The 12,470-nt window shown below is 42.5% G+C and overlaps 1 protein-coding gene across 4 annotated transcripts in view; it reads right to left on the bottom strand.

Moving 5' to 3' along the window:
- Window positions 1–2,725: 2,725 nt before the first annotated feature.
- wdr41 (WD repeat domain 41) overlaps window positions 2,726–12,470 on the bottom strand; it is a 37,771-nt gene continuing 28,026 nt past the window's right edge. For all 4 annotated transcript variants that reach the window (XM_055631520.1, XM_055631526.1, XM_055631534.1 and 1 more), the window contains exons 10-14: window positions 10,608–10,798; window positions 10,103–10,224; window positions 5,881–5,963; window positions 3,854–3,987; window positions 2,726–3,261 (exon numbers count right to left, since the gene is read on the bottom strand). In XM_055631520.1, the coding sequence (XP_055487495.1) occupies window positions 3,124–3,261; window positions 3,854–3,987; window positions 5,881–5,963; window positions 10,103–10,224; window positions 10,608–10,798 (668 nt within the window). In that variant the 3' untranslated portion in view covers window positions 2,726–3,123. The remainder of the gene's footprint in view (window positions 3,262–3,853; window positions 3,988–5,880; window positions 5,964–10,102; window positions 10,225–10,607; window positions 10,799–12,470) is intronic.

Genomic DNA, 12,470 nt, shown 5'->3' on the forward strand with positions numbered 1-12,470 from the left:
GGGATTAAAAGTAACATTAGCAAATTTGCAGATGACACAAAGCTGGGTGGCAATGTGAACTGTGAGGAGGATGCTATGAGGATGCAGGGTGACTTGGACAGGTTGGGTGAGTGGGCAGATGCATGGCAGATGCAGTTTAATGTGGATAAATGTGAGGTTATACACTTTGGTGGCAAAAACTAGAAGGCAGATTATTATCTGAATGGTGTCAAGTTGGGAAAAGGGCAAGTACAACGAGATCTAAGGGTCCTTGTTCATCAGTTACTGAAAATAAGCATGCAGGTACAGCCGGCAGTTAAGAAAGCGAATGGCATGTTGGCCTTCATAACAAGAGGAATTGAGTATGGGAGTAAATAGGTCCTTCTGCAGTTGTACAGGACCCTAGTGAGACCACACCTGGAGTATTGTGTGCAGTTTTGGTCTCCACATTTGAGGAAGGATATTCTTGCTATTGAGGGAGTGCAGCATAGGTTCACAAGGTCAATTCCTGGGATGACAGGACTATCATATGTTAATAAAATGGAGCGGCTGGGCTTGTATGCTCTGGAATTTAGAGGGATGAGAGGGTATCTTATTTGGACACGCTAGAGGCAGGAAACATGTTCCCGATGTTGGGAGAGTCCAAAACCAGGGGCCACAGTTTAAGAATAAGGGGTAAGCCACTTAGAACGGAGATGAGGAAAAACGTTTTCACACAGAGGGTTGTGAATCTGTGGCATTCTCTGCCTCAGTGTAAAATGTGGAAATGTGTCAGCCTCAATAACAATCAGCACGGGAGCACATCAAGGCTGCATGCTCAGCCCCCTGCTGTACTCACTCTATACTCATGACTGCATAGCCGGTCCTAGTGCGAACTCCATCATCAAGTTCGCTGACGACACCACTGTTGTGTGACGTATCACTGATGGGGCCAAGTCAGAGTATAGAAGTGAGATCAACCGACTGACCAAATGGTGCCAGCACAATAACCTGGCCCTCAACACCAGCAAAACCAAGGAACTTATTGTGGACTTTGGAAGGGGTAGGATGGGGACCCACAGTCCTGTTTATATCAGCAGGTCGATGGTGGAGAGGGTCAAGGGCTTCAAATTCCTGGCCGTGCATATTTCTGAAGATCTCTCCTGGTCCGAGAACACTGATGCAATTATAAAGAAAGCACATCAGTACTTCCTGAGAAGATTACGAGAGTCGGTATGTCAAGGAGGACTCTCTCTAACTTCTACAGGTGCACAGTAGAGAGCATGCTGACCGGTTGCATCGTGGCTTGGTTCGGCAACTTGAGAGCCCTGGAGAGGAAAAGACTACAAAAAGTAGTAAACACTGCCCAGTCCATCATCGGCTCTGACCTCCCTTCCATCGAGGGGATCTATCGCAGTCGCTGCCTCAAAAAGGCTGGCAGCATCATCAAAGACCCACACCATTCTGGCCACACACTCATCTCCCCGCTACCGTCAGGTAGAAGGTAAAGGAGCCTGAAGACTGCAACAACCAGGTTCAGGAATAGCTACTTCCCCACAGCCATCAGGCTATTGAGCTCAACTGGAACAAATCTCTGAACATTAAGACCATTATCTGTTTATTTGCACTTTATCTGCTTCTTTATTGATGTGTGTTTATATTTATATAATGGCATATGGACTCACTGATATCTTCTGTATTCATGCCTACTATATTGTGCTGAAGCAAAGCAAGAATTTCATTGTCCTATCTGCGATACATGACAATAAACTCTCTTGAACTTGAACTCAGAAGGCAGTGGAGGTCAATTCTCTGGATTTAAAAAACATTGCAACAGGTACATGGATAGGATAGGTTTAGAGGGTTATGAGCCAAATGCAGGCAGCGGCGTCCTGTGTAGATGGGACATGTTGGTTGGTGTAGGCGTTGGACCGAAGGTCCCGTTTCCACACTGTATCACTCTATAACCCCAATTTATAATTTACAGATGCCAATTAACCTACAAACCTGTATGTCTTTGAAGTGTGGGAGGAAACCAGAGCACCCGGAGATAACCCACGCGGTCAAAGGGAGAATGTACAAACTCCATACCTATAGTCAGGATAAACCCAGGTCTCTGGCACTGTAAGGCAAATCTACCGCTGTGCCACTGTGCCACAATAGGTGCAGGAGTAGGCTATTTGGCCCTTTGAGCCACCACCACCATTCAATGTGATCATGGCTGATCATCCCTAATCACTACCCCGTTCCTGCCTTCTCCCCATATCCCGACTGTTATTTTTAAGAGCCCTATCTAGCTCTCTTGAAAGCATCCCGAGAACCTACCCCCACCGCCCTCTGAGGCAGAGAATTCCACAGACTCACCACCCTGTGAGAAAAAGTGTTTCCTCGCCTCAGTTCTAAATGGCTTACTCCTTATTCTTAAACTGTGGCCCCTGGTTCTGGACTCCCCCAACATTGGAAACGTGTTTCCTGCCTCTAGCGTGTCCAAGCCCTTGACAATCTTATATGTTTCAATAAGATTCCCTCTCATCCTTCTAAACTCCAGAGTGTACAAGCCCAGCTGCTCCATTCGCTCAGCATATGACAGTCCCACCATCCCAGGGAATTAACCTTGTAATTCCCTTGTGCTGCCCTTTTCCCCCATTAAGAGCAAATGCTAACAATTGATTTATACACATCAGCATCAGATTAAGCACTCAAAAAAAATTGCTGTGGGGTGAATATTGTCACTGTGTGGAATTAGCAATTTTGAAAGAAAATGTTCTAATTTTGAAAGCACCTTTATTTAACATTATTTTACAATCTCAAATCAACAGAGACGGTGGGGGGAGGGGGCAGTGTCACAATAAGGTGTTTTTGACAAATGTTTAAAATACAAAAACTAATTTTATGATGAAAGCCTGGGTTTTATTGCCAGTTTCTTTCGATAAATAATTTTCATTCTGTGATGTTTGCAGTGCCAGGTTAATATAACGTAAAACGGGTAATCTTTGCAGAAAATGTACATACATTTATGGATATACATAACCAGTCAACAAGCAGCACATTGGGAGGTCCTTAAAACTATTAGCAATATCAGTAATTTACAGAAATATACGTTCCACAGGTCACTTAGAGACATCGTATAACATTCATTTCATCTGCTTCATAATTATCTCAAGATCACACATCATCTTGTTCTAATTTGTGGAATAATGCCTTGCTCCTTAACTGCGATTCCTTCTCTCCATCCTTCCATAAAATGATGAGATGGTCTGTCGAACAAGTTACTATTCCATGGTCTTTAGAATGTAGGAACATCTGGGCAATGACAAAACAAAAACTATTTATGAAGCGATAGATCAAACTGTTTGGATTGGAGCAAGTTAATGGGAGACAGCTATTCATTCCAACTGAATGGAGCAATTTAAAATCATGTCACAATAGAATTAAGTGCTTCTCTTCACTTCAGTATAAACATTGATATCCAGTTGGAATATACGCTCAGAATTACTGAATATATAGAGTGGTCCAGATCTTGCTGTTGTGAAGCGGTTAAATGGTTAAACTGACAATAACCTACGATTGCAACATATGCATAGTTTACTGCAGAACTGTCAATGATTCCTCACTCCAGTAGAAGTTACAAAGGGTTATGGTGATCTCATTGAATGGCAGAAGGGATTAGTTTAATTTGATACCATTTTTAATAAGGACATTATGGCTCAAAGGACCTGTTCCTGTGCTGTACTGTTCTTTGTTCTTGATTCTTACATTTGCTGTTCCTCAGCATCCCAACCCTCCCTCGGTATCAGTTCAGAGACAAACTGAACCATTATAAGCTTCATTTTCAAGATAGTATGGGCAATAGTTGGGATCAAAGAAGAAATGGTCACTCTGCACAGATACTCACTTGCACTGCTCCTGAATGACCGATCAAATCACCAGTTAACTCCAATGTCTTCAACACAGAACAGTCCAACTTGCGTTTTGCCATTTGGGTTTGCTGTTTGTTTGGCTTCCCAATTCCCCACATACTAAAAATCCCTAAAACCAAACAGATATGTTATCAATCTCATTATGCTATGAACTAAATCAATAAATGGATCATGAAAACTAACACAACTTTCTCTCACTTTATTGCCAGTTTCTTTCGATAAATAATTTTCATTCTGTGATGATTGATCTCATGCCCAGCTTCCCTTGATCTACTAAAGGCCCTGTCCCACCGTACAACGTAATTCAAGAATTGCCCTAAGTTTTCCCCCCCCCCGATTCAAACTTGGAGAATGTCCATAGCGGGTCCGTAGGAGTTCGTGGATGTCTCGTAGCGGCTCGTAATGCTAACGGTAGTTACTCAGGAAGTCCGGTAAACTCATGACGTTTTTTCAACACTACAAAAATGTCCACGAGCAAAAAAATACTTGTGATGAAAAAAATTGTTACTTTTTACTCGTACGAGCCGCTACGAGACATCCATGAACTCCTATGGACATTCTCCGAGTTCGAATCAGGGGAAAACTCGGGAGAACTCTTGAATTACAGTGGGGCAGGCCCTTTATTCTCTGCAAGCTTGATGTCATTCAAAACTAGGCTACCCTTATCCTATCTTGCACCGTCCTTTTCACCCATCAGTCCCACACTTGCTAACACAGGTTCTTGCAAACCCGCAAGTCAACTTTAAAATTCTTATCAAATTTGCCCCAATCTTGACTCACTTTTGCTTTCGACCTGTCTGGACCTTTAATCCTGAGCGATATCTCCAATCCTTCAAATATTGTCTATTGTTTATCTATGACCTCTTGGAAACTTAAAATTGCTCCACCATTGGCATTTGAATGTGAATTGTGTACATGGTGTAGCCTGGGACAATGTGATGGAGTCCCTACATTTGCATTCATACTAAATGGGAGCATCCTAAAGCAGCTCACCAATTAGACTTGCTTATTTTCAGGCAGGGAAGCAGCAGGGGATAAGTGCTGTCTGCAGCACGGATGGTATTGTCTGTTCTGTCATCATGTTAAATTAAAAAGTATAGAAAAATGTGTAGGAAGGAACTGCAGATGCTAGTTTTTACTGAAGATAGACACAAATTGCTGGAGTAACTCAGCGGGTCAGGCAGTATATCTGGAGTAAAAGGATGAGTGATGTTTTGAATTGGAATCCTTCAGACTGAAAGTAGAGGAAGAGGGGAAACTGGAGGTAGGAAAAGGTCCAAATAAGAAAAATATACATTTTGTTGGTAGGCACTTGCAATGTGCCTGGCAACAGTCAAGTCATCCCGAGAATTACAAGGTTAATTCCCGGGATGGTGGGACTGTCATATGCTGAGCGAATGGAGCAGCTGGGCTTGTACACTCGGGAGTTTAGAAGAATGAGAGGGGATCTCATTGAAACATATAAGATTGTTAAGGGCTTGGACACGCTAGAGGCAGGAAACATGTTCCCGATGTTGGGGAGTCCAGAACCAGGGGCCACAGTTTATGAATAAGGAGTAAGCCATTTAGAACGGAGACGAGGAAACACTTTTTCTCACAGAGAGTGGTGAGTCTGTGGAATTCTCAGTCTCAGAGGGTGGTGGAGGCGGGTTCTCTGGATGCTTTCAAGGGAGAGCTAGATAGGGCTCTTAAAAATATGGGGATATGGGGAGAAGGCAGGAACGAGGTACTGATTGGGGATGATCAGCCATGATCACATTGAATGGCGGTGCTGGCTCGAAGGGCCAAATGGCCTACTCCTGCACCCACTGTCGATTGTCAATCCCTTATGCAACAAGTATAACATTCAAGGAAACCTAGAGCTAAGCAGGACTACAAGCTCTCTCGGTGGACCAACTCTTGGAGAGGTGTTCCTGACCAGGCATTAATTATTAAGTCATGCTTGTATCCAGATAATTATTTCTTTATCTGATAATGTATACAAATGTTAAGGTGAACCAACCTGAAGTAGCAGGCTCTGCTGGAGGAAGTTCTTGCAATTCCCAGAGGCGAACACTGCCGTCAACAGAGCAGGAGACCAACTGTCTGCAAAATGTAGTGATATTCAGACATTATTTTCAGAATATAGACAACAAATAGCTGTGACCTGATCGCACAGAGAAAAAAAGACCTCATTGTTAATTGTGAAAAAACTAATAATTCCACTTAGGACAAGGCTTTGGTTTAACAAAATGTATATTAAATATAACACAAAATCCTGCTCAAAGCTTTTCTCAGTCAAAGAAAACACTTTGGTTGATAAAATATTTGAGATATTCATATTATTCATTGGTATAGTTTAAAATAGACGTCAATAGACAATAGGTACAGGAATAGGACATTCGGCCCCTTCGAGCCAGCACTGCCATTCAATGAGATCATGGCTGATCATCCCCAATCAGTACCCCGTTCCTGCCTTCTCCCAATATCCCCTAACTCCACTATCGTTAAGACCCCTATCTCTCTCTTGAAAGTATCCAGAGAAGCAGAGAATTCCAGACTCACAACTCTCTGTGAGAAAAAGTGTTTTCTTGTCTCCGTTCTAAATGGCTTACCCCTTATTCTTCAACTGTGGCCCCTGATTCTGGACTCCCCCAACATCGGGAACATGTTTCCTGCCTCTAGCATGTCCAAACCCTTAATAATCGTATATATTTCAATAAGGTGCCCTCTCATCCTTCTAAACTCCAGAGAATACAAGCACAGCCGCTCCATTCTCTCAGTAGGTATGTTGCAAAGCCTACCTGAAGCGTCGCTGAAAATCTGTCCCAGCCCGTGTGCGCGATTTTGGCCCCGTTTAGAGGGGGGCGGGTTTAAAACACGATTTTTCACTAGGCTGTTCAAATCGAGGATGTTCAGCCCAGTTAATTATTAACGAAAAATCGCTGGAAGATTCCGTAGCTGGAGCTATTTTTAGTTTTAGGGGCTTTCTATACTTGTTATAGTAAGTTAAAAATTAACCTCTAAACCCCCGACCGCCGGCAACTGGCCGGATCTCATACAGCGGACAACAGAAGGTAGGCTGTTTATTTTTACGTTAAAAAGGGCTTCTTAAGAACCCTTTATACAAAGTTTAATGTTGCTAGTAGCTAATTTTGGGCCCATTATATCCCGCAGTATTTTTCTGGGCATTTGAGGGTACAAATCTAGCGCAATGTGAACATTCTAAACCAGCGCGTTCACAGGATCCCAGTAGAAAGCTGATTTAAATGGACTTTACTTTACAGCAATTGAACACTAAATTCCTTCCATTTGGCATATAAATTAATGTAAATGAGATTTAAAAATCATGTTTTATTGTGAATTATTTGTGAATATTATTTGGACACTTAGGCTATTTAAAAATGTTAATCATTTATTAAGAAATGGATAGATGTTTAGATCTAGTAATTGAAGTCTGAAATTAGCTACAATTGGGTAACTAACTAATTATATGCTTTAATTTCAGGTCATCCAAGTAAGATTATTTTATATTTGTTTCAGAATGCTTCAATCTATGATAACTGAAAAATTCATTCAGTTCTCTTAATTTTTAAGAAAGTTATGGGCTTTTGACTGTCCACGATCACAGCTTTTTTGTTATGTCAATAGAAAATCAATAGGGAACAAGATGCTAATTTCCGAGTATGAAAATGGCCATAACTTTTTAAATATTTGAGATATGAAAGTGAATTAGGTGTCAAATTAAACTTATTTTTATGCTTTATCTGACGAGATAAACTGCAGACTTGATTTTTTAAATCTCAAAATTTTGTAACATTGCTACTCTCAGCATATGACAGTCCCGCCATGCCGGGAATTAACCTCGCTAAGCTACGCTGCACTCCCTCAATAGCAAGAATGTCCTTCCTCAAATTAGGGGACTAGAACTGCACACAATACTGCAGGTGTGGTCTCATAGGGCCCCATACAACTGTAGAAGGACCTCTTTGCTCCTATACTCAACTCCTCTTGTTATAAAGGCCAACATACCATTAGCTTTCTGCACTGCCTGCTAAACCAGCATGCTTACTTTCATTGAATGATGAACAAGGATCCCCAGATCCCGTTGTATTTTCCCATTTCCCAACTTGACACCATTTAGATAGTAATCTGCCTTCCTGTTTTTGCTACCAAAGTGGATAACCTCATACTTATCCACATTAAACTGCATCTGCCATGTATCTGCCCACTCACCCAACCTGTCCAAGTCACCCTGCATTCTCATAGCATCCTCCTCACAGTTCACACTGCCACCCAGCTTTGTGTCAAATGCAAGGATAAAATAAATAATTAATGGCAAGACCCTTAACAGCATCGATATGCAGAGGGATCTTGGAGTCTGTCCATAACTCGCTGGAAGTGGCAACATAAGTAGAGTGGTAAACACGGCATGAAATACACTGGTTAGGAAATTGAGTATAACAGTCAGGAAGTCATGAAGCCTTCAACACGATAGTCCCCACCAGACTTGCCGAGAAGCTGCTGGAATTGGGCTCAACACCCCACTGTGCGCCTGGGTCCTGGACTTTCTCACCGCCAGGCCCCAGATAATCAAGATGGGAGGAAATACATCAAAGTCCCTCACCCTCAGCACAGGATCCCTCCAGGATTGCGTCCTCAGCCCCATTCTGTACTCCCTGTACACACATGACTGTGTGGCTAGGTTCTGCTCCAATTCTATAATCAAGTTTGCTGACGACACTGTGGTGGTGGGCCTGATCTCCGATAACGATGAGAAGGCCTACCAGGAGGAGGTGGCTGATCTGGCACTCTGGTGTCAGGACAACAGCCTTCTATTGAATATCAAAAAAACCAAGGAGCTGATCGTGGACTTTAGGAGGGCACATCATCCGAGGACGTACACACCATTGAGGATAAATGGGGATACTGTGGATAGGGTGAGCTGCTTTAAATACCTGGGAGTTCACATCTCAGAGGATCTGACATGGACATCACACGCTGCAGCACTCGTGAGTAAGGCAAGGCAGTGCCTTTACCACCTCAGGCAATTGAGGAAATTCAGAGTGTCTCTGAGGATCCTCCAGTGCTTCTACTCAGCGGCTGTGGAAAGCATCTTGTCCGGAAACATCACAATTTGGTTTGGGAATTGCTCTGCGCAGGACAAGAAGGCTCTGCAGAGAGTGGTGCGTTCAGCCGAACGCACTATGGGAACTACACTCACCCCCCTGCAGGAACTATACATCAGAAGGTGCAACTCCAGAGCCAACAAGATCATGGGAGACCCCTTCCACCCCAACAATGGACTGTTCCAGCTGCTACGGTCAGGCAAACGCCTCCGTTGCCATGCTGTGAAAACAGAGAGGATGAGGAGTTTCTTCCCAGAGGCCATTAGGACTGTAAACTATCTCACCAGCAACTAACTTTACTGTACCATTTTACTGTTGTGTGGTGTCTTTTTTAAATTGTCTTTTTTTTTCTTTTTTTCCTCCCACAAATATGTAATATGTGAATATGTGTTTCTGTTTCATTCTGTTTTGTAGGGGGGGGGGTTTGCACAATCCGCGAGCATTGCCACTTTTCATTGCACTGCACATCTCGTATGTGTATGTGACGAATAAACTTGACTTGACTTGACGAAGCAGCTTATAGGACTTTGGTTAGGCCACATTTGGAAGCCTGTGTGCAGTTCTGGATGTCTCATTACAGGAAGGATGTGGAGGCTCATCAGCCTGGGAAGGCAGTCCGTCTAGGTGAGGGAAAACTCTGATTTAAAACCTCCACTGCCTTGTGGCCATATCCAGTTATGGAAAAGGCTCCTGGAGTAAACCTCAAGAAAATCCGGAGTCGGAGCCCCTAAGGCAGTTCGTTGTTGTCTACAACCTCGCTCTGGCAGCTCCTTCGACGGCGCTGGTGCCAAACTGTAATGGCCCTGCTGTTCCTTTGGATCGATCAGCGACGTGGAGAGGGAGGACGTGCTGCATGGTCCTCCATATGACATCACTCAGGCTTGCATCCGACCAGGATGCATCATCCATGGTCACTCATGACCGAGGGGGGCCTACTACTATTTTCTTTCACATGATACATGCCACAATTCAAGTTCATAGCTGTCTCTCTTCCACATTAGCATTGCAGATTTATTTTAATTGAAAATGGTTGTCGGTCTATCTTAAGAAACAGAACTCTATAATATTTAAGTCTCCCTATCTATAATAGATCAGCGTAAATTCAAACATGCATACCTGTTTGGCAACTTGGCAATATGCAACACTCGTGAATCATGTGCCACTTGTTGGTAGGCAATTACAGTCTTTGTCTGAAGATTATATACATAAATTCCTGTCCCAATGGCAGCAAAAATATTCTAGATAAGAAATGTAAGAATTTAAGTTCAACACACCATAACATTAACCCACAGCTCCCCCCCTGCTGTCTCCTCCCACCCTCCAGCCTTCTGGCTACTCCTCCTTTTCCCTTTCTTGTCCCCACCCACCCCCACCCCCGATCAGTCTGAAGAAGGGTTTCGGCCCGAAACGTTGCCTATTTCCTTCGCTCCATAGATGCTGCTGCACCCGCTGAGTTTCTCCAGCTTTTCTGTGTAACCCACACCATAACATTATTTAGTTTAATAGCAGAGCACTAACAAAAAAAGCATGGAATCTTTATGTAATTGTGAAATATATTTTCTGAATATTAAATGTACACAGGCATTATGTCTTGAGAGAAATATTATCTCTTCTACATTACCTCTCTATCTGCAGTCAGATGATGAATGCAGGCTTCATGCTGATACGGAGTCCGCGATATCTTTATCTCAGCTGGTTTGTCAGACTGTGAAGTAATATTCCAGAAATGGGATTCAAAACCCTTCACTGACCAGTCCAGCGCATCCCAAATTATCAGCTCACCCACATGGGATCCAGTTGCGAACGTATCATCTATTCACACATAAAATGCATCATGGTAAGGTCTCAGTGAAACCAGTGCACTAAATAATTTGGCCGCAAATTGTCTTAAGAACACTATATACATGATCTCAATTGAAACAACCAATTAAAGTAACATTTGGCCTACTTTATTTTTATTTTTATTATTCATGATGATGCACAGCAGTATTCCGACAGCACCAATGAATGGCCAACAATGGGAACACTAGCTCCACCACAGGAAATAAGGAATCTGACTTCTTCCCAAGATTCAAGCAAACAAAATTATTTCTATTTTAGTTTTGTTTAGTTTAGAGATATAGCGCGGAAACAGGCCTTCGATCCACCGAGACTGTGCCGACCCGCGATCACCCTGTACACTAACAATATCCTACACACTAGGGACAATTACTATTTTTTCATAAGGCAATTAACCTACAAACCTGTAAGTTTTTGGAATGTGGGAGGAAAACGGAGCATCCGAAGAAAACCCATGCGTTTACAGGGAGAACATACAAACTCGGTACAGACAGCACTTGTAGTCAGGATCGAACCCGGATCTCTGACACTGTAAGACAGCACTGTGCCACTGTGAAACCTCTCCAGACTACACCAGAACTCAACACTTGAATAAACACAATACCACCAGTAACATGGTAAGCTTGTAAAGACTCTTGACTAAACAAAATTAAAATGTCTTTTTTTTTTGTGGTTGATCATGACTACAAGCATTTACAAAAGTATTTCAGATATTGAGCCAGAATTCAATGGCAATCAAATCATCTTTCTAAACTGGTACACGACATGGACATGTCAAGTGATGACTATCATGTCAGTCACACCACGTTCAAAAACAGTTCTATTTGCCAGAAATGCAGCCCCACCCTACCACTGAGACTTTGCCTCTTGTTGCCTCCCCCCCCCCCTCCCTACACCAAGTTGCTAAAACTCTTAGAAGTGACTGGTAAATAGAATTCCATTTCACATTATCTGTGCACGCTCTGATAACCTCAGCTCATTAACTAGAAAAAAAGGAAAAGGATTGGGTTTTGTTTTTTTTTTAAATGCATACATTTAAATACCAAATCCTATTTTAACTCTCATGGCAAAATGCTTCGATTTCTATAGAAAGTTTTAGTTAAATGATAACATTGCGACTTGGCTTAGCTCACAAGAAGAATTGATGCACTTTATAGACACAAAGTGCTGGAGTAACTCAGTGGTCAGTTAACATCTCTGGTGAAAATGGATAGGTCTTCAGTCCCAACCCAAAACGTCACCTATCCATTTTATCCAGAGATGCTGCCTGATCCGATGAATTACTCCAGCACTTTGTGTCCATCTTTGGTATAAACCAGCATCTGCAGTTTCTTGTTATTATAATTGTTTCACTTTCATTTTTCTCTCCCTTGAAATTATCTTACTTTTTCAAGTTCTGGATGAAAGCCAAAAGAGAACAAGACAATTTTCCAGTTGCTTAACCTCATGCCAAATATTCATCTGTCATATGGATAAAGAGAGAGTTGGCAACCACATTTCTTCCTAACAGATGCTCAACAGGGGAAAGCTATAATACAGACATCATTGTAATAATGCTATTTTCCATAACTGTAGGCAAAATATAACCAACTACATCGTGAATTTGGAACATGCGACCTTGCAAGGTCAGCTGATTTCAATAACT

The sequence above is a fragment of the Leucoraja erinacea genome, chromosome 3 (genome assembly GCF_028641065.1).
Source record: "Leucoraja erinacea ecotype New England chromosome 3, Leri_hhj_1, whole genome shotgun sequence".
Lineage (NCBI taxonomy): Eukaryota > Metazoa > Chordata > Chondrichthyes > Rajiformes > Rajidae > Leucoraja > Leucoraja erinaceus.